A 25,030-nucleotide genomic window follows, 5' to 3' on the forward strand; every position below is an offset into this window, starting at 1 on the left:
GGGGTACAACTATTGGAAAGAAATGAAGCCACAAATGAAGCCACAAGTATTTTGCTCAATGTTAAAGCAAGATGGTTGGCTGCGGAGGAGGTATTGCCATTTGGAGAGTGACTAAAGTTCATGTGATCATCTGACAAGGTGTGAAAAGAGTTCACAGACTGGTAACAGAATTTACAGGCTGGTGTTACATGTGAGATGCTTGAGATTGCAACTTATAGTGAACCCGCAGGGGAAAGATCTTAGCAACCAAAGGGGGCATAGGCTCCACAAACATAGTCTAATAGGCCAGTTAACCTCGTCCAGGCTAACTGTGAAGTCAGGAGGACTTCGAGAGTTAGGCGTTATAGCCAGACTAAGGGAAACGTAGCAACAGAGTTAAAAACCATCTTTAACCATGGGTGTATCATTCATTGATTCACTTGATTGTCTGTTGCAAAACCGGTTTGAACGAAACGGGGAGGGGCCTAACTGAATTTGTCCAATAAAAACTATTGGTTTTACGTTTGGAGTAAACGGTATCCGACTAATGAATACACCCCTGGCACTGACCGCACAAAATATACCGGTAACTACCTAACCCTCCTCTGTCGGCACGTTCCTCTGCCCAGGCGTTCCTTGCGCCTGCCACATCTTACAACGCCTGGATAGATATTTAACATATCAGCTAACCACATCATAATGCTATAGCAATCTGTCAGTTGATGACGTTGCACGCAACCATTCGTTGAGTAAGGGAACGTAACGTATGGCTGCACAATATAAGTTGATCCCTGGGCTGGGTTTCAGTTTAAAATTGTTTTATCCCCTCTGCCCTGCCTCATTCCCCTTCAGATCTGAGACCACTGGATGAATGTAAGCAAAAGGTAAACATTATTTCTGCCATTTGCTTTCAACAGACGCCCCAGATGTGCGAGGGGGACTGAACAAATGACACAGGGGAGGGTGCGACTCGAATCAAAATGAAACGTAGCCTTGGTTGCTACAGGTGAAATTTTGTTTACATCCGGGTTGTTTCGGACGAAAACAACACACAACAAGCATAGAAGCAGCTAACTCTGTGTAGTGTAGTTGCTAAGCCGATTTGACACTACGATGGCAGGGGAGACAGAAGACGAGATACCTGGTAAGATAGCTCGCTATATAGCTAACGTTAGCTAGTTAACATTATTCACCCGTTTGAAAATGTTTCGGAATGAACATGAAATATATCGCTTGCTAACGTTAGCTAGCTAGTGTGCTAGCTAACATAAACTATCACGCATGAGCAAAGTAGCCAGGCAAGATAATACCAGTGAAAATTAGCTAACTAGCTGGCAACAAGGGACAACCTCCATGTGTGCCGTTGTTTACGTCTGTCACGGAGAATAATGTCACAAGAAAAAGTTATCAGTATCATTGATAGTGTGGTTAACAGGTAGTAAGCTAGCTAAATTAGCTTCTAGTGGTGTATTATTGTTTGGACTAGATGGGATACAGTTTATATCAGAGTAGACTTTGAGTAGCAGGTTATGAGAATTGGGTTAAAGGGCCAGTGCAGCCAACAACGTGATTTCCCAGTGTTTTTATATATATATATATATATATATGATGTTGCAATAATACTGTGAAATGGTGGAAATTATGACTATGCCATTTTAGCTGTTTGAAAAAGTACACTTGTAATTTCAGCCTGCTTTGGTGGGATGGAGTTTTGGGGTAAATTAGTTAAAAGACCAACAAGAAAGAGTTCCAAACCTCTGCCAATAACAGCTAGTTTTCCCCTCCCCATTCAAACCACACCAACAGTCCTAGTAAAATAGTTTGAGAAATTGCTAGAATTTGCTAACTATTTTTGTTTATTTTGGCTATTTCAATTGAAAACAATCACATTAAGGTACTTCATTGTTACCCAGAAATTATTTGATATTGAGCTAAAAACAAAATGGCTGTATTGGAACTTTTCGGAGCGGCCTAACGCAATGCATCTTAATGCAAGAGGCGTCACTACAGTCACTGGTTCGAATCCAGGCTCTATCACAGCCGGCCGTTATTGGGAGTCCCATAGGGCAGCGCACAATTGGCCCAGCGTCGTCCGGTTTTGGCTGGGGTATGCGGTCATTGAAAATAAGAATTTGTAGTTAACTGACTTGCCTAGTTAAATAAAAAATAAAATAAAAGGTTGAGTTAGGGTTAGCTAAAATGCATCGTTTGACGTCAATTTGTATCCCATCTAGCCATGACTGTGTATTATTAGCCAGCTAGCTATTTGAGATGTGATCGATGTTGTTTGTGTTCTAACAGAAACGGGAGCAGTCTTCACTTTTGGAAAAAGCAAATTTGCAGATAACGTCCCCAGTAAATTTTGGCTGAAAAATGATGTACCTCGGAAAATTGCCTGTGGGGATGAGCACACAGCATTGATAACAGGTCAGTGACTGATTACGTTTTCAAATTGATAGTAGTGATCAGAGCCATATGAAAATAGGCCTGCAATTCTGAAGAACATGCAACATCTGAAGTAAGATAAAATAATTTGCTAACACACCCTATCACACATTTCAAATACATTTTTATGCAAATGATATGCTGCTCAACTGCAGCTGCTATTAGTATTAATGTCACTGTTCCTGTAGCTTTCTAAAGTGGTTTTATTTATTTATTTTTCAACAGAGAATGGCAAGCTTTTCATGTTTGGCAGTAACAACTGGGGTCAGCTAGGTTTGGGATCAAAGACCATGGTGAACAAGCCCACTTGTGTGAAAGGTGGGTCTAAATTGCTCTCCCTTTGTTTTGGTTCAAAAGCAGTACTCTCTTGTATTGCTGTCATACACAGCTGCTTATCTCCCCTTGAATGTACTAGACAAGAGGGAGTGGGGGACGACGACAGACAATATAGCCACTGAAATCAAATGTCCCATGATGTTTTCCCCCCACAAAATTAGTTGGATTTTTTGTGTCTTAAACTAAGTGTTGATGCTGTTGTTTTGTAAATTGTGAATGGGTATACTAGTAGCAGGAGACAAAGAGAGATTTGTCACTGCTGTAATCCCAATCTGGAGGGGTCTGTAATCTGGAATAATCTAATCTCCTGAGCGGGAGGGCAGCAGAGGAGAGAAAGAGAGGGTTGGCCTGCTATTGTGGCTGATTGCAATCTGAAAATGGGTGTCTTTCTCATTCTTGTCTTTCTCTAAGCTTTGAAGTCTGAAAAGGTGCGGCTTGCAGCCTGTGGAAGAAATCACACTATAGTTTACACTTGTAAGTACACAGTTATGACCACAGGTACAATATAAATGATGACATGTACCAAATTATGATCATATAATAGTGAAAGTTGACTCTTTGTGTCCTGCAAGGAGTAGGCCTTTAAGTAGGCCTTTTACCGAGTTTTTGTTATTGTTATTTGTTTCTGGCCATTTTGAGCCTGTAATCGAACCCACATATGTTGCTGCTCCAGATACACAACTAGTCTAAAGAAGGGCAGTTTTATTGTTTCTTTAATTAGAACAACAGTTTTCAGCGGTGCTAACATAATTGCAAAAGGGTTTTCTAATGATCAGTTAGCCTTTTAAAATGATAAACTTGGATTAGCTAACACAACGTGCCATTGGAACACAGGAGTGATGGTTGCTGATAATGGGCCTCTGTAGATATTCCATAAAAAATAATCAATTTCCAGCTACAATAGTCATTTACAACATTAACAATGTCTACACTGTATTTCTGATCAATTTGATGTTATTTTAATGGACACATTTTTTTGCTTTTGTTTCAAAAACAAGAACATTTCTAAGTGACCCCAAACTTTTGAACGGTAGTGTACATACATAACATACATACAGTACCAGTCAAAAGTTTGGACACACCTACTCATTGCGACTGCACTTGAAGTAACTTCCAAAGTTCTTGACATTTTCTGTATTGACTGACTTTCATGTCTTAAAGTGATGATGGACTTTCTCTTTGCATATTTGAGCTGTTTTTGCCTCAATATGGACTTTGTCTTTTACAAAATAGGGCCATCTTCTGTATACCACCCATACCTTGTCACAAAGCAACTAATTGGCTCAAACGCATTAAGAAGGAAAGATATTCCACAAATGAACTTTTAACAAGGCACATCTGTTAATTGAAATGCATTCCAGGTGACTACCTCATGAAGCTGGTTGAGAGAATGCCAAGAGTGTGCAAAGCTTTCATCAAGGCAACTGGTGGCTACTTTGAAGAATCTAAAATAGAAAATATATTTTGATTTTCTTTAACACTTTTTTGGCTACTACATGATTCCATATGTGTTATTTCATAGTTTTGATGTCTTCACTATTATTTTCCAATGTAGAAAATAGTAAAATAAAGAAAAACCCTTGAATGCATAGGTGTTCTAAAACTTTTGACCGGGGGGGTGTATGTGTGTGTGTATGTATGTATGTATGTATGTATGTATGTATGTATGTATGTATGTATGTATGTATGTATGTGTATATATATATGTATATATGTATATATATGTATATGTATATGTCTGTGTAATAAACACGGGAAAGTGAAGTTTTTGCCTTTAACATTTTATATTATAGTCCTTGTTGTAGTAGAGCTGAGACTGATTCATGTATGTGTCCTGTCCACAGCTCGGGGAAACGTGTACTCTACCGGTGGAAACAACGAAGGTCAGCTAGGTCTGGGAGACTGTGAGGAGAGGACAGCCTTCCAATTGGTGGACTTCTTCAGTTCACATGGACCAATCAAAATGCTTGCTGCCGGCTCCAACACCTCTGCTGCCCTCACAGGTAAGACTCTCCCGTTATAAGTCACAACCTCTGAGTTACAACTATGAGTGTCTTCTGGTTCATATTATTGACAAACATTTTTTTTAAATTACTTCATGGGCCAGAGTTGCACTAATTTACTATCCACTGTCTATATTTCTGTTGCTCCTCCTCACCTGGTTTTTGCTGGAAATAATCACGGTGATGATGTCCTTGTTGTAGAGAGTGGGACGCTGTTCATGTGGGGGGACAACACTGAGGGTCAGATCGGCCTGGGGAAGGAGAGCAGTGCCCTGTCCCCCCAGGAGGTCACTGTGGGTCGGCCAGTGGCCTGGGTGTCCTGTGGGTACTACCACTCTGCCTTCGTCACTGGTGAGAGGACAACGTTATAGCCTACTTTAGCACTGTCAGTGTGGCAGGTCACATGATTCCACAACTTTGTAGGAATAGGGAGTTACCCCATCGTGTATGAACATGTCATTTTTCTTGGGTTGGTAGAATAATGTCTAGGTATAGATATAAAAATATGTTAATACGATTAATCAACAGAGAATCTCTTTTGTCACAGTTGATGGGGGCCTGTACACATTTGGGGAGCGCGACAGCGGCAAACTGGGCCTGGCCACGGGTCAGCTGGATGGACACTGCGTGCCCCAGCTGGTGAAGGGCATCACAGACCAGGTGACCCAGGTGGCATGTGGAGGCGGGCACACCGTGGCTGTGACAGGTAGGCAGCTTGGTGTCAACCAATGGACAGTTGACTCTCACAAGGCTGTGGCTTTCAGCATGTCCCATGAACAAGTTTTGGTCCCACTTTGAAAGTGTCCTTAAAATGCTCGTATTTATCCAAATAGTGAAGTTAGGTCGTGTAAAGTCTAAATGCACATTGGTATAAGATTTTGTTGTACCTGTTTGTGGTTGTGTACTACTTTTATGTTTTATATGCGTTATGAAACTGTCTGGGGGTTTTCTCTATGGCACAAAGCATCAGGAGATAGTGGGTTAACCATGTAGTGCTGGGTTTGATTTGACTCTAGAGGAGGACCTGTACACCTTTGGCCTGGGTCAGTTTGGTCAGCTGGGCCAGGGGACCTTCATCTTTGAGGCGAGGCTGCCCAGAGCGGTGGATCACTTCAGGAAGGGCCGAGTACGACAGGTGATGTGTGGGGAGAACCACACTGCTGTCATCACAGGTAAACAGGCTTAGCTGACACAATCTTCACCCCAAAACAGTTATAATTCAGAAAATGTTACAAAGACATTGTAAATGTGCAAACTTTTATACAACAGTGGTATTAGCATTTTATGAATAAACTCCATTGCCATTTGCCATGATATCATTGCTTGTGTCTATTAAGTTGACTGACATGTAGTTGTCATGGTTTCAGACAATGGTCTTCTCTATACCTTTGGGGACGGGAGACATGGGAAGCTGGGTCTGGGAGAGGAGAACTTCACCAATCAATTCAAGCCCACTCTCTGTCCACGCTTCCTCAAATACAACGTCCAAGCGGTATGTACAGTTGAAGTCGGAAGTTTACATACACCTTATCCAAATACATTTAAACTATGTTTTTCACAATTCCTGACATTTAATCATAGTAAAAATTCCCTGTCTTAGGTCAGTTAGGATCACCACTTTATTTTAAGAATGTGAAATGTCAGAATAATAGTAGAGATAATGATTTATTTCAGCTTTTATTTTTTTCATCACATTTCCAGTGGGTCAGAAGTTTACATACACTCAATTAGTATTTGGTAGCATTGCCTTTAAATTGTTTAACTTGGGTCAAACGTTTCGGGTAGCCTTCCACAAGCTTCCCACAATAAGTTGGGTGAATTTTGGCCCATTCCTCCTGACAGAGCTGGTGTAACTGAGTCCGGTTTGTAGGCCTCCTTGCTTGCACATGCTTTTTCAGTTCTGCCCACAAATTTTCTATAGGATTGAGGTCAAGGCTTTGTGATGGCTACTCCAATACCTTGACTTTGTTGTCCTTAAGCCATTTTGCCACAACTTTGGAAGTGTGCTTGGGGTCATTGTCCATTTGGAAGACCCATTTGCGACCAAGCTTTAACTTCCTGACTGATGTCTTGAGATGTTGCTTCAATATATCCACATCATTTTCCTTTCTCATGATGCCATCTATTTTGTGAAGTGCACCAGTCCCTCCTGCAGCAAAGCACCCCCACAACATGATGCTGCCACCCCCGTGCTTCACGGTTGGGATGGTGTTCTTCGGCTTGCAAGCCTCCCCCTTTTTCCTCCAAACATAACAATGGTCATTATGTCCAAACAGTTCTATTTTTGTTTCAACAGACCAGAGGACTCCAACCTATGTGTATGTAAACTTCCGACTTCAACTGTACCTCATGTTTTCAACTGAAGGCTGAATTGTAATTTGAGAATTTCACTGATGCCAAATTTAAAAGTTTTGCATATTTATCTCAAGTTTAGATTTTTCCCTGAAAGTGTAAAAAAGTGACAATAGTTGGACATCCAGTCTTCTCATATTTTGTCTAGTGCAAGATTCAGGTCAATTACATTTAGTATTTGTTCCAGGTGACATGCGGAGGTTGCCACATGCTGGTTCTAGCCAAGCCCAGAGACAAGAGCTATCAGGAAGTGACTCTGGAGGAGAATGATGTCACAGAGGACTACCTGGAGAAGTCCTACACAGAGCTCTTAGGGGACACCCTCACCTCCACCCCTGCTACCCTGAACAGTAGCCTCTCTGCCCGGGTCAGGAGGAGAGAGAGGGTGGGTACTGGGTACTGGCCTGGGGGTCCACACATGTGAAAGTGTTGGGAGTCTCAGCATCCAGTCCCTGAACCACCACAGGTCCCTGGGATGTTGTGGTCTAGTTCCTCAGATAGTTGTCTGAAACTATTGAGTCAGTGTTTGTTTTAATGTTAGCGGCCTGGTTCTCTAAGGAAATCCCTAACTAGACATCCTCCACCTTTTAGCACTGTCAAGGAGCCTAATCATGGGCCTAACAGGTAGTGGAGATGAATAACAACATTGGCCTAACAGGTAGTGGATATAAATAACAACATGGGCCTAACAGGTAGTGGATATAAGTAACAACATGGCTCCTAATTATGGGCCTAACAGGTAGTGGATATAAGTAACAACATGGAGCCTAATCATGGGCCTAACAGGTAGTGGATATAAGTAACAACATGGCTCCTAATTATGGGCCTAACAGGTAGTGGATATAAGTAACAACATGGAGCCTAATCATGGGCCTAACAGGTAGTGGAGATAAATAACAACATGGGCCTAACAAGTAGTGGATATAAGTAACAACATGGCTCCTAATTATGGGCCTAACAGGTAGTGGATATAAGTAACAACATGGAGCCTAATCATGGGCCTAACAAGTAGTGGATATAAGTAACAACATGGCTCCTAATTATGGGCCTAACAGGTAGTGGATATAAGTAACAACATGGCTCCTAATTATGGGCCTAACAGGTAGTGGATATAAGTAACAACATGGAGCCTAATCATGGGCCTAACAAGTAGTGGATATAAGTAACAACATGGGCCTAATTATGGGCCTAACAGGTAGTGGATATAAGTAACAACATGGCTCCTAATCATGGGCCTAACAGGTAGTGGATATAAGTAACAACATGGCTCCTAATTATGGGCCTAACAGGTAGTGGATATAAGTAACAACATGGAGCCTAATCATGGGCCTAACAGGTAGTGGATATAAGTAAGCTAGCTAAGCTAACACAGCTAACTAACCCTGTGTTCTGTGTTTCAGGAGCGTTCCCCGGAGCAGTTTGGGCTCATGTTCCGGACCCTGCCCCCCCTGATGTCCGGACACCTCAATACCTCCGCGCCCGTGTCCAGCCAGACCATCCCCTCCAGCCTGCAGCCCAAGGAGCTAACCAACAGAAAGGTGCACAACGGCATTCACCAACACAGGAGCACTGGGTCTAACAAGAAGGGTATCTACACTGAACTACATTGCATTACATTACACTGCAGGCATATCTGTTTTGAATGTTGAACTATTTAGAAAACACGCATATTCCTTGGTGAAGCATTGCATTTTCAACAGCTAGCATAATCCCTTTTTCATTAACACGTCACATTGCAACTGTTCACATTTCTACTAACTTTTCTTGAGCCTATATATTCCTTTTTAGAAGTCAAAAGATTCTTGTGATATTTTGTTGATGGCAGAAAAGAGGTCAGCTGAGAAGGGAAGAGATGAGGGAGACTGCAGCGCTGTGGAGAACGTGATGGACAACGAGAGTGTTAAAGATCTGGGAGACACCACGGACTTCCTCAACATGGCGAGTCACCAACTCTGACCCAATTCTGTCCTGTACATTCTGTGGCGCTTTCATACAGAAGTTATCACAAAAGTTCTGAACAAAAATCTCTTCTTCTTTGTGGCAGACTCATGTGATGAAAATGGACCCCAGTGACAAGACGTTGACGTTGTCCCCTGTACAGAAGGTAAGACCCACACACAGCATAACTGTCAACTACAGATTTTTCTTCTAGCTTCTGCGCACCGACCAGCAAGCTCCTTGCAAAATTACTCAGCATGATCAATAAGTCTTCCTGAACAAGGGACGGTCTGACTGAGGAACTCAGGGCATACACTTTAATTTATGTCACGCTAGCCATTCTGCTTCCCTGTACCATTTACAGTGACTATCTACCATCTGACTGTGTTTTTCTTTCAGCGTTGAGCTCTGTTGTGTTCTTCACTCTGTTTTCTATGCATCTTTACTATTTTCCTCTAACTCTTTCATATTTTCTTCATCCTCTGCTTCCTGGCGCTGGTGATAGAGGAAGGGTAAGCTTGTGAAAGGGCATGGTAAGGCTGGGGAACAGCCAGAACTCTGTACCCCTAGGAGGGTGGAACCCACCCCGCGGGGGGCACTGCCCACAGAGCTGCTGAGGAGCTCCAGTGACAGGTCTCTGGTGGTAGAGAAGAGACCGCGCCACAGGGCTGCCCAGGGCAAAGGCAGTGGCAAGGAGAACCTCGTTGTGGCTCTGGAGGCGATAAAGCCTGCTGAGCCGAAGGCTGGCCCTGCCAAGCCCTCCAGCATAGGGGACATTAGCAAGGCCAAGTCCAAACCCTGTCCGTCCGCACAGAAAAAACAACTGTTAGCAGTTGAGAGAAAAGTGAGGGAGAGATTTGTCGTGGATTCTAAGGCAATCCAAATAAAGGGCGCAGCCAAAGGTCAAAGTGCAGAGGTCAAAAAGACTCTCTTAGAGGTCAAACTTATATCTACAAAGGTGAAAAGTCAACATGTAGCTGTTAGGAGCACACCAGATAGAAAGAGTGACAGACATTCACAAGGCCTTAAGCTAACTGATGCACTGCCTGTGGACAAGACCGCTGAACCAGACCTGGTGTCTGAAGTGCCACAAAAAACGACGAATGAAAACACAGAAAGAGGAAAGAGCAAACCAAAGACTGAACCATCTGAACGGACACCGCTGCGCAGCTTACTGACCGGAGTGTCCTCTCTGGGGTCAGGTGTGGGGCTAGTGGCAGCCAGACAGTTTGGTTCTCCCTCAGACAGTGAGTCAGTCCGGAGTCAGAGCAGGGCCCAGAGGTTCAGCAGACAGAGTGCTGAGGACGCCCAGTCTTCCTGGAGCCAGTCGTCTGCATCCATGGCCTCCGAACCAGGAGGCAAGAGAACAGCAGTCCGCATCAACATCATCCCCGCCCCGGGGAACTCTGATCAGGGGGTGGAGGAGGAGCAATGCAGGTCCTACTCTGGTCCCCCAGACAACAGAGGACAGGAGGAGAGGAGAGGGGAAGAGAGTGGAGACGAGACAGGGAGCAGCGACGATCAGACACCGGCCAAGCAGGAGAGTGAGGGTGAGGAGGAAGAGAGTGAGGGAGGGGTTGGAACGAGGAGGGTAGAAAGTGGGGGTGGAAAAGAAGTGGCCAAGAGCCGTGATGAGGTGACGGATGAGGAAGACCGTGAGGAGGAGGAGGATAGAGGGATCTCTGAATTAGAGGAGGAGAGCGAGGGAGGAGATGAGCAATGTAAGACTGAAACAGATCAGGGAGAAGAAAGTGAGTTAGAGGATGCAGAGAAAGAGGATAGTGGACTGGAGGAAGAGGAGGAGGGTGACGGGACGAGTAGCCCAGTGGGAGGAGAGGGAGAGAGTGTGGGAGAGGAGGAGGAAGAAGAAGGGGAGGGAGAGAGCAAGGAGGAGGAAGAGAGTGGGGAAGTATCGCATAGTGACACTGAGAGCAAGAGTAAGGAATCCAATTATGAAGAGGAGGATGAAGAAGAAGGTGAGGAAGAGGATGAGAGTGTAGGATCTGTAGAGGAGGAAGATGAGAATGAGGCAGACAGTGGAACGGAGGCAGAGGAGGAAGGAGAGGAAGAGAGCAGTACTGCAGAGGAGAGGGAAGAAGAGGATAAGAGTGAAGAGGAGGAGGCTGAAGAAGAAGCCAGAGAGGAGGAGGAGAGTGAAGATGATGAGGAAGAAGAACCTGGAGAGGAGGAGGAGGAGAGTGATGATGAGGAAGAAGCTGGAGAGGAGGAGAGTGAAGATGATGAGGAAGAAGAACCTGGAGAGGAGGAGGAGAGTGAAGATGATGAGGAAGAAGAAGAACCTGGAGAGGAGGAGGAGAGTGAAGGTGAGGAAGAAGGAAAAGAGGAGGAGAAAGAAGGAAATGAAGCCAGAGAGGAGGAGGAGAGTAAACATGAGGAGGAGGAGGAGGAAGAAGAGGTGGTTGACAAAAGAAAAGCTAATAAAGGCCAGGAGAGTCATCAGAATGCTGCGGCCAGAGGTAACGGGTCCAAACAGAGGTCAGGGAAAGGGGAAGAGTTCTGGGACAATGTTTTACCTCAGTACCTCAATCTCAAATGATAGCCCTATCTGTTCTGTTCCAAACCAGTGCTGTCTGTCAACTTCTCTCAGGAACACTCTTAATTGAGCATTTTAATGCCTTTTTACAACCTATACCTTTTTGTGTACTTTAGATTTTTCTCCTACTGTTTTTATTCATGACTTCCATTTTGTTTTACTTTATATCAACTGCATTTACTGTCTCACTGTTTTTATTCACGACTTCCATTTTACTTTATATCAACTGCCTTTACTGTCTCACTGTTTTTATTCACGACTTCCATTTTGTTTTACTTTATATCAACTGCATTTACTGTCTCACTGTTTTTATTCACGACTTCCATTTTGTTTTACTTTATATCAACTGCCTTTACTGTCTCACTGTTTTTATTCACGACTTCCATTTTGTTTTACTTTATCAATTGAATGTCCACAGCCTTGTCTTTCAATCTCCTTGTATAGTCCTTTACCATTTTACATGGCAGTTAAGATTTGATGCTAAAATGCTTTTTTTTAAATCCCTTTTTCAACTTTGTTCTTCTGTAGCTACTATTTTCCAGGCATGCCCTCCAATGATTTTGTACAACTTTTTCTTTATCATGATTTGTTTGATATAATGAATATTACAGAATAGTTTTATTGATGTTTAAATAAATATTTGTTGTTCTAAAATGATCCAAATCAGTGTCAAGAACTAGTCCCATCACGTATGATATCATATCATTTGTGTTGAACACATTCTCTACACATGAATACATAGTGCTGTTTGCATTAACCTTCCAGTGGCAGGTGGGTTCCCTTTCCTTCCTTTATCCCTGTCTGTAATCCCTTAGCTCCCTGTTGTGACTCCACTATCCATATCCAATGTGAAGCACCCACCTCTAGTCTTCCTCAAGTCTCTTTAGTGCTGACTCTCCCTCGTGTGTGCCAGTGTGCAGTTTCTCCCCTGTGACTAAGTTGTATCTGTTACCTAACTTACTATCGCTTGTTTTAACCAGTCTGCCCCACTCACTCTCATCCCTTTTTGCAGGATTTAAGAGCTGAAGAGGGGGAAGGACATAAGGATGATGAAGAAGAAGAGGAGGAGGAGGAAGAAGAAGAAGAAGAGGAGGAGAACAACAAAGCAGAGGAGAAAGAGAAATCTGAGGACATGGAGGGACAATCATTACAGGGTCAGAGCCAGTCCACAGCAGAACCCCTCCAGGTACGCTACCCTACAGATGACCCTAATCTACAGATCTAGGATCTGTATGTTTGTTAACTTCTAAAACAGAATTCCCTCTTTCTAGGGACCAGAGGGTGTGAAAGAAGAAACTCTCCCAGACGGTGTGCAGAAAGGTGAGCATAAAAGAGATTTTCTGAAATGTCTGACAAACAGGTGAACTTTGTCTTGAACTATTTATGTGGTTAATGCTTTACTGTTTCTGTGCTAAGGGTGGATGGATTATCATGAAGTGTCTGTTGTGTATAGTTGCAGAGGACTCGGGTCAGCCCAGTCCTTTGGCTCCGACAGAGGAGAGCTCTGCATCCAGCACTCAGCTGCAGAATCAAACAACAGAGGAGAAACCCAAGAACCAACCAAGGACCAACAGAAAGGTATAACAGAAAGTCATTGGAACAACAAGGTAGAATTTAAACAACAGAAAACCACTTCATAAAGCTCTGTGAACGTCAGTGATTGAGTAGGTCAGATCTCACTGTGTTCTCTCCTCTCTACTGCCCTCAGCTGTTGCTGTTCAAACGCCTGTCCTCCAAAGCCAAGCAGACAGAGGACAGTGCGGAATCCCCGGCAGAGGGCACCGGCATGGGGGAGCTGCCTGCCAGTGCCAAGGGTCCCTCTGCAGGGCTGGAGAACAGAGATCCATCAGAGACCAGCGCTAGTGGTGCCCAGCCCCCTCTGAGAGCACCCTCGGACCCTGGTGGTAGAGGTGCCCGCTCTACCACCTGCACCCTACTGTGACACCACTCACAGGGGTTGGAGAACTGGACTGGCAGCGCCAACAACCAATAAACCCTTGAAGAGGTTGCACATTGACTGTACACAACAAACAACCACTCCACTTTGAACACTAGCTAACTTCTCACAAAGTGACCTATTTATTGACATTCAGTTCCCAAATTTCCCATATGCGAAACATGTATTATAAATGTGTATACTTGTATTTAATGTGCACAAAAATGTATTTAATTAACCACAGTGTGTTTTGATCGTGTTTTTATAACGTAGTCGTGTGTTATAAACTGTGTGGATATACTATTTATTGCTGACTGAAATATCCCAAATGCACAATTGCACTTTAAATGTAACCTTATGTGTGTTTTTCAGGGAAATATGACATTTGTGTGTGTTCTGATATTTTATTTTAATCGTTTCATAAACCGTTTGATCTTGGTTCTGGTGTGACAATCATCTCATGATTTGGATACTAATAAAACAACTTTATGTAAAAGCTTTGATCATTTTTCACTTTAATGCAACGAGATTGTTGGAAAGCGCCGTCCTCTTTTATCCTGTTATTTAAGGCTCGCTCGCTAGGTGGCAGTGTTCACAGACTCTCAGTTCATTTCTTGGGGCTGTGACCTGCTTCCCTCCACTCGTTAACCACCTGTGACGGCAAACAGGAAATCTCTCAAACATTTATCAAGCAGATTTTCACTGGAAAAGCAGCTATTTCTATCACTTTAAGAAGGCGAGAATGGAGGAATTTTCTGGTGACGAGGTACTGAATATGATACCAACTATTTCGTTGCTATACTCTTGAGTATGAAATCCAAAATGTAGCTAGCTAACACAACAACGCCTGTTAGCTAGCCGAGTTATCTTCTTAGCTAGCCAAATAGCCATACAATTACAGTGGAAAAGACAACTAGCTAGCTATTGTTTAAAGTTTAAACTACCTAGATATAATCTCTGCTTTACAGCATTTACCTAACTACCTTGATAATACTGCATTTCAGTTTTAGTCCTAGAGTTTTAACCATTCTAACTGCAGTGAAAGGTGTTATGAGTTGAAGACTTACACTGGCATCTCTATCTGACTCGTCATTGTTTCTAGGGCTCTTTCAACTCTGAAGAGGCCAGTAACTCCGTGAAAGAGGTAACAACTATCTATTGATTCAGCATCAATACGTTTGAATAACCAAATGGGAATATGGATATTAAGATGGGTTTTGAAATATAGATTTAGCTAGCTAATACTTAGTGTAAGTTGACAGTGAGGTATCACGTGAAACAGTATCCAGCCTCGCAGTCTGTTTGTCCCCTGATTACTCAAGACAAACACTCATATCCCCAGTATAGACGTGACTCTGAATACAGCACTGTTCACATCAGGTCCCATGCTCCCCACATGCCTAAAGGGGCCAGCCTTCTCAGATGTGTGTGTGTCCGTGTCCCAACTGTCTGTCTTGCAGTGTATTCAGAGTATCATTGGAGAAGAGAGCTACAGACAGGACACTGTGAACCAGTGGACAGCCAAGATTGTGGAGCAAGCCCTCACCCTGCTGGTCAAACAGACTAAGTCATACAAGTACATTGGTATGGCTGCCGTCATCTCCTATTGAACAGAGAATTGTTCATTTTACTGTAAATCCAGCATGCAAACGTATTGTATGATGCCAATGGTGAAAAATGTGACAAAACACAATTGCTTACTGATATTTTGTTAACGATGATCATAATTTGACCCTTGCCTGTTCCTCTCTACAGTTAGCTGTGCTGTCATGCAGAAGAGTGGTGCTGGTCTCCACACCGCTAACTCCTGCTACTGGGACACTGTTACTGATGGTAAGATAACATCCACCACTGCTCAGTTCAAAGGGTTTCCTAGCTACAGATTCTTACACCAGATAATGATATTTAACCAAGTATTTTTGGTATCTATTACTGGGAGTTACAGGTTAAGTACTGTTTGGTAGCACAGAGAATTTTCGACCAACCTTAACTTGGCAATACTTCGTTCTTGATTCAGCCAAACATCTATATAATAAAATGTCCAGTGGCAGGTGGTGTTTTAATTTAGAAATGCGCCATTATTTTATTTGTTTTAAATTACTCCATGAAGTAATCGTCAATGTGTATGCCGCCATCTTGTCTTTCAAATCTTCTTTCATTCAACAAAACAGGTGTGTCATGACATGCGGCACTTTGGGGTGGAACCACCTGTCTCTTCACTAAACCAGCCCTCCCCAGCTGCCTAGGAAACACTGCTTATCGAATTGACAAACTGTTTCCTTCTCTCAGGGAGCTGCACAGTGAAGTGGGAGAACCGCACCATGTACTGTGTGGTCAGTGTGTTTGCTGTGGCCTTAACCCCCTAGACCAGGACCAACCCTGATACTGCTTATAGAAGGTGCAATGCTTCACCCATCCTGCAGGGGAGGTATTCAGTAATCAGTAGCTCACTGTATATTCTATGCTGAATGGGACAAGCAGCGAGACGGCTATAGATGTGGTAAAGGGTCAATGTAACTCAACCAAAACAATGGAAATGCATGTAGGAAAGATCCCGACTCTCCTAATTGCCCTCCAGAAAAATAAGGTTATTGTTTGTGTATTTGACAAGACATGTTCATGCCATCAAGAGTCACGTTTTTAATGTCACGTGCACAAGTACAGTGAAATGCCTTTCTTGCCAACTGAAAACCCAACAATGCAATAATCAAGAACAATGTAATACTAGAAGAAGAATAACCGACTGATGACCACCACTGACTTCTGTATGCTAGCTATGCTAACAGCTTATAGGAATGGGAGCTAGCATTTAGCAGTCACTTCTTCTAAACCTGAAAAGGGACTACTTCTAAATGTTATGCAGTGAAAACAGCCAGATATATCCAAATCGAACTTTAGTAACCACATTGTGGGCCCATTACAGTACATCAATCATGACGGATTTGACATATCTACTTTGTTAGATCAGATATGTTGAATGTGCACCAATCCTGCGTCCTTCTATCCCCACGGTCTGCGTTCCATTGACCTATTTACTGCATCTATTGAAATGCTCTGGGTGGGCTGAAATGCTGTCTGCCCTGAAGAGACTTTATTCATTGACTTTAAATGCATCAGTTGAAATGTTCCTATTATGACAGCTTGGCTTCAAAGCTGCTACCTTACGATACCAATGTTCCAACTATAATGTTGGCTTTACTTAATGAATAAATAATTATTTTATTGGGTGCTTATATTTGTCCTGTTGTCCCACTACCTTGATATAGGGTGAGGAAAAGCAGTGTTTATTATGCACATTATTTTACTTCACAGATGAACTTGCTTTAGGAAATGCAATGTAAACAGATCGCAGGATATTGTATACAGACACGATTTCAAGTTGCAATCATTGTTTAAACAAATAAAGAATAAAAAAACAAGTTTCCATAGTAATAATAATATGCCTGTAATTTTGTGGGGTGGAAGATGCCATTGATAGACTGTAGGACCCATAACTCAATGTCATTAAACATTCAAATTAAACCTTTTTATGTCTGTGTATAACTTATATCAAGCAGCACAAATACAACACCATGCAGATCCATAGGTATTTAACAACTAGCCAAGCGTTATTATAATACTTTATGCAGTCTAGTTGATCAGCCACAAGCTGCAAGACTTTTCCTCACCAGCACTTTAGGTTTATTTGACTCTGACCTCAGTAAAAAGAGACGCTGAACTCACTCACGTACACACAGGACTGACATGTCTCAGTGTGCTCACTGGTCACTGAAATGTGTCACTCACTTGGCCAGCCTACAGAAACTCTCAGCTGCTATTGAGTCCAGCAGGAGAAGCTGCAGCTGGGATTACTAGAATATCACATCCCAAACAGCTTTTTGTTGCTGCTCATTTTAATTTTAGACATACTTTTGCTGTACCTACACACTGAAGAAAGCTGCAAAGGCAAAATGTCTGGTAGGCTATACCTGGTGCAGTGAAAAGAAAATGTTTTTTAAATTAAGTAAGCTTTATGCATACTATTTTGCTTATACAAACTTGTAAATACAACACCAGAAACAGGAGGAAGTGGAACTAGAGAGTTTTGACACTAGATTTTGCATGTTGTATTGCAGAACAAGAGTAACGTTCTTGCCTCTGTGGTAAATGCGGGTAGGTTTGGTCATTTCTTCACAGATTTGTGCAAGAAACACATTGTGAAATGTCACTGAGGAGGAGGGGTGTTGAAGGTCAGGATCATTAGAACAGTGAAGTTTACTTCCATTTTTGGTGCTATGATCTGATAAACTGTTGTGTGAGATAAGGGCACTTAAGTTTAAAAAAAATGTGATTCACCCAAAGAATCCATATTAAAAACCATTGATTGTTTATGTTGGGGATAACAACAGTTTAGGAATGTGAAACGGCTTACAAGCCAGAGGATACTCTGGGTCAGAGCAATATTGAAAGCTAACTTTGGTAACAAAGTAGGAATATTGCTATTGCCTCATTGGTGCTCTTGGAGGGGTGTTGGGGTCTCAGAAGTTTTCCTTGTTGAAGATGAACTTGACGCCAGCCTCAGAGTGAGACAGGCACTGCTTCTCCAAGACGTCAGCCAGCTGGGTGGGACCGCACAGGAACACTCCTACTTTTTTCCTGGACACACACACATTAATTACAAATAGTCCACAAGTTGTGAACTGTACATGTAACACATTTTACAATTTGAGTACATCTAACTCATATGTCTCTCTGGAATATGCCATTTCTGTTGGCTGTAATTTGGATTAGAAGAGGATGAAAGGCACTCACTCTGGATGCTTTGTCCCAATAGTAGTAAACTCATTGTCCCAGTTAGGTTTCCCATACAGAGTCTTCTGCTTCAGCCCTGTGATCGGGTCATTCTCTGCCTCATGGTGAACTCTGAAGTGAGCAGCCTTTTGTAAAAAACAATCACTTTTTGAGATTAATTTTGTGATTATGCATTGTCCCACTCTCATCTATGGGAAATAGTTATTCAGTTTGAGACAACACAGATTTTTTTGCTTTCATCCTTGTACATACAACATAAATATGTGTGTGTTAGTGCTGTGTATCTGTACATCGGTTTTTTCTTTTGAGTTGAAGAAAATTACTACGTATTACTCTGAAAAGCAGGGGCACAACTTTCACTGGGGACCGGGGGAGGACCACATTCTGAAATTGCATTTTTGTCCCCACACAGTTTTATCATTGGAATGTGATACAAAATGAGGCGAAGGTGTGCTTTAGGACCATGCGGACATCTCCGACCGGTCGGGTAGGCTGTTTGGAGTGTTTTGTCCGACTGGATATTATATATATTTTTTTTAAAGATGTCCCCCCACTTCTAAAACCAAAGTTGCGCCCCTGCTGAAAAGTGTGGTGTGCTGACCTCGGTCTCTTTCCAACGGGTCAGGTAGATGTTGTAGCTGAGGAAGTCCACCATGCCTTTCTCTGTCATCTGTCCCTCCAGAGACTGCAGCAGGTCAGCAAACCACTCAAACGCCTGGGTCTCAGGACACAGCCAATAGAAGTAGATCTGGCATGGAGGAGATGGAAGAAAGATTGTCCGTTTCACATATTGGACAAAACAAAGCTCTGACGAAGGCCTTGAGGCCACAACGTGAAGCTTAATAAAGAGCAGTGATACTATCACGAGCAGTATGCAGGTTTCTTATTTTTCCTCATCTTATTCAACAGTTACTGTGCACCTGCAACAAAGATAGCTCAGATGTGCGAGTGCCCTTTTGAAATTTGAATCACATATTGGACATATAACAAGGAGTGAAGAGCAGACTAAAGGAACGATGCAAATGTTGAAAATAAATGAACATTGCACTCCTAGCAGTGAGATTTTCTCTCACTTGATGAAATGAAATAGAAAAGCAAATCACAATGCAATGAAGAACATTTCAGCTGAAACATTGGTGGAATGAAATGGGGAAGTATCCTACACTGCAATTTAGAAAGACAATAAACCAGACAGACAGAGCCCCTCTCTCACCTTCTTGGTGAAGACGTTCTGGTTCTCCTGGATGTGTTTGTACCACACTGACTTGAGGACAGAGGCGAAGGGGGTGACCCCGATGCCAGCACCCACCAGCATCACCACCTCATAGCCGAACACGTCCTCACTGGCCGTACCAAACGGGCCATCTATCGCCATTCTGCATACAGGGAGAGAGTTACAGTCATATAACAGTTTAATAGTCTTCTAATTACATTTATATGGTAAAAACATGAAAGAATCTAATATACTGGATACTTTCTGGTTAAACAATTACACAATGTTGCCGTTATTGAAATGTACTACTCCTGAAAACCACGTTTCCTCTCTTATGGCACTTCCCCTCACCGTTATTTCACAGTAAAAAGAAAACACTACTACCCCATCCTCACGTTCTAAATGACAGCCCACTAACGACACTATGATGTCAAGTAGGGACATTAAGTGCAGAAATAGCTGTGTAAAAACCTAATTGACATTCAACCTAATGGATATTTAACCGAAGATTAGTTAAGGGGATGGGGTCGTAGAAAATGTTCGCTCTCTGCATTCAAGCACGTACTTGGGCAGTTTCCATGCCTCCTGGGTTTCGTTCTTGTCCCCCCCGCAGGCCTCGTACAGGCCCTGGGTCCAGTCGCCCACGATACGGATGTGGACGCTGAAGTGATCCTCCTCGGGGGCGGAGGTGAGGGTGAAGGGATGCCACTCCAGCTGGGAGACGCAGGGACACTGCATGAAGACGTACTGGCCGACCTCCATCCTGAAGCCCTTCCTCTTCATCTGGAGCTCCAGGGTCTTGGACGGGTGCATCACCACCTGGGGAGGAGAAGGATGGGAGAAAAACAAGATGGAGGCCAAAAGAGACAACTAACTGTTGGATGAGTAGACGTGAACTGCATAGTGCATGATTCTGGTTCTTGGCCAGGGCTGCCTTCTAACAAGGACGACTGTCTCAATCACACTGGTTTTGAATTTAAAAGAAATTGGCCGTTAGAGAAATTGCCTGTTGGGAGTGTACAAACTGGCTTGAAGGACAGTACTGACCTTGGTGATGACCACCTTCTGCTGGGAGCGGTAGAATCGGACCAGTCTCTCACACACATACAAGATCATAGGCCCCACCACCCACTTCCATGTCTGAAGAGGAAACCGACAGAGAAAATGTTCTTTACAAAAAAGAAGCAGCACACTTAAGTCATGTAAAAAACCGAACTGTCATAGCTCACCATAGGAGGGTTCCCAGCAAAATCTGGCTTAGGGCAGAAGGTCCCGTTCTTTCCCCATGACTCAAACTGATCTGCACACTGCGATGGCTTGTTCTCCAGGAGACTTGTAGCGGTCTGCCCTCGGACAATTCGCCTGTGGCAAACCGTTTTAGAGAGATTTAAACATAAAACGGTAGGGCTTTACCTGCAGGTATAATGCTTTTATTACTTGTTATAAGCATGTATGAACCCTTTTAATATCTTAAAATGAGGCTAATAATATGTTATGTCTCTGTAGGAAATGTTCAACTGACTCAAAAGGGGTATTATGGAGAAACAATGAATGTGCACACATTTCTGTGAGAGTTTTAACTGACTCACCCAAAGCCGTGGAAAACGAGTCCGATGAAGAAGATGATGAAGAGGTGATGGGTGTACCAGAAAACCTCGAAGTATGACCTGCGGATGACCTCCATGGATGATGTAATGATGAGGATGAGGGCCAAGGTGATGACCACGCCCGTTAACCCCGCGATGGTAGTGAACATCACTATGGTTGGGTTCTGACCCAATCAGAGAAGGGGGATTTCAGAGTAATGCAGTCATGTTGTTGCCTCGGAGGGAGTGTGGAGGCTGTGTTTGGGACTATCTGCTCAACCTATTTAGGGAAGTCGGTAATGTTCAGAAATGCTTCCTTCTGACTCAGCATAATGAGCTATATTATATCTCTCTGTTCAGAGGAGGCAGCCGATGAGTAATGAAGGAGTCATAGTGTGTTATGAGCTGATGAACATAGAAATACATTATCATTCTATTCATTCTATTTCTATGCTGGGGATTCCTCTCTGTCATAATCTGCTATCAAGTGTCAACATTCTGTCCTTGGTTAGAACTGACCTCTTGACATAGCTACATTAAATACAGAATACTCTGTAACACTTTATGCATTCCTAAAGCCTTTATAACACTACATAAGACACTAGAATGGGTCCTAGGCAGTCATAGACATAATGAACACAGTGTCCTAGGCAGTCATAGACATAATGAACACAGTGTCCTAGGCAGTCATAGACATAATGAACACAGAGTTCTAGGCAGTTATAAACATAATGAACACAGTGTCCTAGGCAGTCATAAATATAATGAACACAGTGTCGTAGGCAGTCATAGACATAATGAACACAGTGTTCTAGGCAGTTATAAACATAATGAACACAGTGTCCTAGGCAGTCATAAATATAATGAACACAGTGTCGTAGGCAGTCATAGACATAATGAACACAGTGTCCTAGGCAGTCATAGACATAATGAACACAGTGTCCTAGGCAGTCATAGACATAATGAACAATGAAAATCTGTAGCTAATAGAATACTCACGGTCTGGTCAGTCCTGATGGGGTTTAGGTAGGAGGCATTGTCTCCGGTGCCAATCTGGGACAGCACAAAGGGCAGAGAGCTGCTGTTCCTGTACAGCTGGGCTCCCATGAACCACTCAAAGTTAAACAGGTGGGCGATGATGTGGACCGCTAGGCAAGGACAAAGGCAAAGTAAAGATTACAATCTGTACAGAGACATCTGTTTGATGAACAATGAAGATGAACAACGAAAACGAATGAAGACGATCGAAGGCAATGTAAAGCAAACTAAGTGAGTGAGAAGGGTACCTGTGTGAAATGCTATCATGTAAGCCACCAGCTTGTGAAAGGTGATGTTTCTGTCCAGTTGTCGAGCAGCTGTGCGACTGCAACACTGAACGTGTAGGAAACGTTTGAAAAAATGTGATCCAACTATTATTTATAGATGACTACCCATACACATTTGAATTAAATAGGGTCGGGGTGTGTCTGTGTTACCTGAATGGAGCCACGGAGGAAGGACAGAAGGTTCCGGCAGACTGGCAGCAGAATAAGCATACAGTTAAAGTTGAGGCAAGCTGCAGGAGCCCTGGCCCAGGAGAGGGCATCCTGAGGGGAGTGATAGTAGGGTTAGATAGAGAGGGGGAGAGAGAGATGAAGTAGGAATAATTAGTCGAACAAGACCATTTTTACAGTTTGAATCTGTTTTTTTTAAACTTCTGGTTACTGGTTTCAATTTAAAGGGGCCCTCAGGGACTGAGCAGGAGTGAGAGGGACGTAGAGTAGAGTGCAGACTGAGTTTCACTTCTGGTCATTGCTACTTTTAGTTTAGCCACCTGGGCTTCCTGTGAGGAACCTGTAGTCAGCCGTAAACACAGCTGTACCCACAGAGTAAAGATATCACATCAACTTGTGACTCCTTTTTTGTTTCCATCTCTGTCAGACAAGAGGGGTTAGGCATAATATGGACTGCACATATTCAATATGAATGACCTACTAACTGTACAATATACATGTATAAATATAAAATAAAATAAGAATAAAGGTCTACATGCTAAATATGGAATAGAGCAGGCCCTGCTGACAGATGACAGCAGTTGGCCAGAGGCCAACACTCCAGATTTGATTCTGGGTTGCCAAGATGTCTAACACACTAAGAGCAGAGTATGAAATCTTAAACTGACCTCCATTTCTTAAATAATTTCTTAAATAGAAAATCTAAGGACTTTGGTTCTCAAACTTACCCCAATAAGAACCCGTGTGTAGAACCATCTCTCAGTAAGGAAGTTCATGTAGAACTGGACAAACAGGTAAGCGTTGATTCCCAGCCATACCAGCTAAAACAGACCCAATTCACCTGGTTAGATCAATAGGACATTACACCCCAAAACAGAAATGTAGAGTAATTATAGAATTTAATTTGACAGACTTACAATGACAAAGACCGAAAGTCCCTCGTTGGCAGCAAAGTTGCCCATGTGAAATGATGATTGAGTGTGTGTGTGAGAGAGAGGGAGAGAGAACGAGAGAGAGTGAAAAGTGGAAGGGGGACAGTGATGTGCTGAGTTATATAGACTACTGCACTAGAGACCAGGACATGTGGTTTCCACCACTAGCCCTGTGAGTGAGGGTGCATCTCAATAGTCTAACGCTGCTTCCTCTTTTCTTCTCAACTTCCTCATCTGCGCTGATCTGAAAATAAAGCAACGGTGAAAGCAACATGGTGATTACCTTTATCAGGTGTTTGCTTTAACATGTCCAACTCTATCCAACAAGATATGTGCAGACCCACTGGGCACAGAGGTCAATTCAACATCTATTCCACTTTGTTTCATTGGAATTACGTGGAAACAGCGTTGATTCAACCAGTGTGTGCCTAGTAGGGATGAAGGAAAGGAGGAAAGGAAGCCACTTCAGTATGAGATGCATCCATACTGCATGCTATTTCATTAGGGAAGTACATGTAGCAACCTCTTTTGTCATCCCAAAGTATTGCACCATGACAGTTATTTATTTCTTTATTTGAGCATCGGCTGGACCGCTTTCTCTTCCAAAAGGAAGTCATCTCTCCATGGCGACACCGTGACTTTTATGCAGCAGAAGTGAAGGATTTCCACAGGAGAAGTGAAATCTCTAATCAAGTTGTATGTAGTTTTTCATTAAAAAAAAAACAAGTATATATTTAAATGTGTATGTAATGTAAATATCTAAAATATGAAAGACAAACTAAACCTATATCAGATAATGATGTCTATTCATTATGCTAAACTAGTTTGATTGCATTGCTTTTTCAGTCAGACTAAGTGAAAATATCATTAAATATTAAGTATTCCAAAGAAGTAGGTCACAAATGGTGAGACGTTGATCTAACTCAAGCAGACAACAACCCTGTGAGAGCCCCTTGTGACCACAAGAGGTCGCTATACTACATCAGTTCTTCAATGGACTTATCCTACTCTTACAAGTACATGTTCTTGATTCATTTGGACAAGACGTTAAAAAGGAATGGTCAAAGTAGACCTAATTCATTTCACAATTTAAAAGTGTGATTAACTGATGCAAAATTAGATCATTCAATGTCTGTGAATGTATATCTCTCTCAGCAAAACCCCTGTAGAATCGTCCACTGCGTGTGTCCTAGTAAGATATAGTATATTGACTTAATGTGATTCTACAGATTGATGAAAGGGAAATGGAGGACGGACAGAAAATCATTATTCTCCTATTCTCTTTGTCTTTGAAACCTCAATGTAGTTGGAGCCAGTCACACTGTGAGTCACATAACAGACTGTCATTAGACTCATTCACAGTAACCGTACTTCTATGAGTTGTTATCTGACTGTATTCTTATACTAGTCTGCCATAGCGATAGCATTCACTCCAGCTGCAGCTCAACATTACGAAGACTATGACGTGAAAG

The 25,030-nt window shown here is 42.7% G+C and overlaps 4 protein-coding genes across 6 annotated transcripts; 3 read left to right on the top strand and 1 right to left on the bottom strand.

Moving 5' to 3' along the window:
* The first annotated feature begins 674 nt into the window (after positions 1 to 674).
* On the top strand, positions 675 to 14,039 carry LOC106574645 (X-linked retinitis pigmentosa GTPase regulator). 3 transcript variants are annotated; one of them, XM_082963014.1, is made up of 17 exons: positions 675 to 863; positions 2,281 to 2,406; positions 2,650 to 2,742; positions 3,172 to 3,234; positions 4,605 to 4,763; positions 4,965 to 5,114; positions 5,311 to 5,469; positions 5,780 to 5,935; positions 6,131 to 6,255; positions 7,303 to 7,500; positions 8,516 to 8,702; positions 8,941 to 9,053; positions 9,160 to 9,219; positions 12,620 to 12,793; positions 12,879 to 12,927; positions 13,061 to 13,185; positions 13,316 to 14,039. In XM_082963014.1, the coding sequence occupies exons 3-17, from the start codon at positions 2,667 to 2,669 to the stop codon at positions 13,547 to 13,549; spliced, it is 2,028 nt and encodes a 675-aa protein (XP_082819140.1). In that variant the 5' UTR covers positions 675 to 863; positions 2,281 to 2,406; positions 2,650 to 2,666; the 3' UTR covers positions 13,550 to 14,039. The 3 variants fall into 3 exon arrangements, with proteins under 3 accessions (XP_082819140.1, XP_014006113.3, XP_014006112.3); XM_014150638.3 differs by lacking the exon at positions 675 to 863 and adding an exon at positions 901 to 1,123 and having other exon boundaries at positions 13,024 to 13,185; XM_014150637.3 differs by lacking the exon at positions 675 to 863 and adding an exon at positions 903 to 1,123.
* Positions 9,230 to 12,613, top strand: LOC145861145 (uncharacterized). The gene has a single exon (XM_082963015.1). It carries the CDS (start codon positions 10,393 to 10,395, stop codon positions 11,608 to 11,610), a length of 1,218 nt encoding a protein of 405 aa, XP_082819141.1. The 5' UTR covers positions 9,230 to 10,392; the 3' UTR covers positions 11,611 to 12,613.
* Positions 14,040 to 14,197: 158 nt separating the features above from the next.
* dylt3 (Dynein light chain Tctex-type 3) lies at positions 14,198 to 17,062 on the top strand. The gene is given in 5 exon segments (NM_001141903.1): positions 14,198 to 14,309; positions 14,646 to 14,687; positions 15,004 to 15,127; positions 15,299 to 15,376; positions 15,833 to 17,062. Coding segments are annotated over 5 exon segments (345 nt in total). The 5' UTR covers positions 14,198 to 14,285; the 3' UTR covers positions 15,910 to 17,062.
* Positions 17,063 to 18,060: 998 nt separating this feature from the next.
* cybb (cytochrome b-245, beta polypeptide) lies at positions 18,061 to 23,588 on the bottom strand. Its single transcript, NM_001145419.1, is given in 13 exon segments — positions 18,061 to 18,178; positions 18,335 to 18,459; positions 18,936 to 19,082; positions 19,548 to 19,710; positions 20,113 to 20,366; positions 20,595 to 20,687; positions 20,777 to 20,909; positions 21,137 to 21,318; positions 22,133 to 22,281; positions 22,420 to 22,504; positions 22,609 to 22,719; positions 23,355 to 23,447; positions 23,544 to 23,588. Coding segments are annotated over 13 exon segments (1,698 nt in total).
* Between the last annotated feature and the right edge of the window lie 1,442 nt (positions 23,589 to 25,030).

Source organism: Salmo salar, chromosome 16 (genome assembly GCF_965601325.2).
Source record: "Salmo salar chromosome 16, fSalSal1, whole genome shotgun sequence".
NCBI lineage: Eukaryota > Metazoa > Chordata > Actinopteri > Salmoniformes > Salmonidae > Salmo > Salmo salar.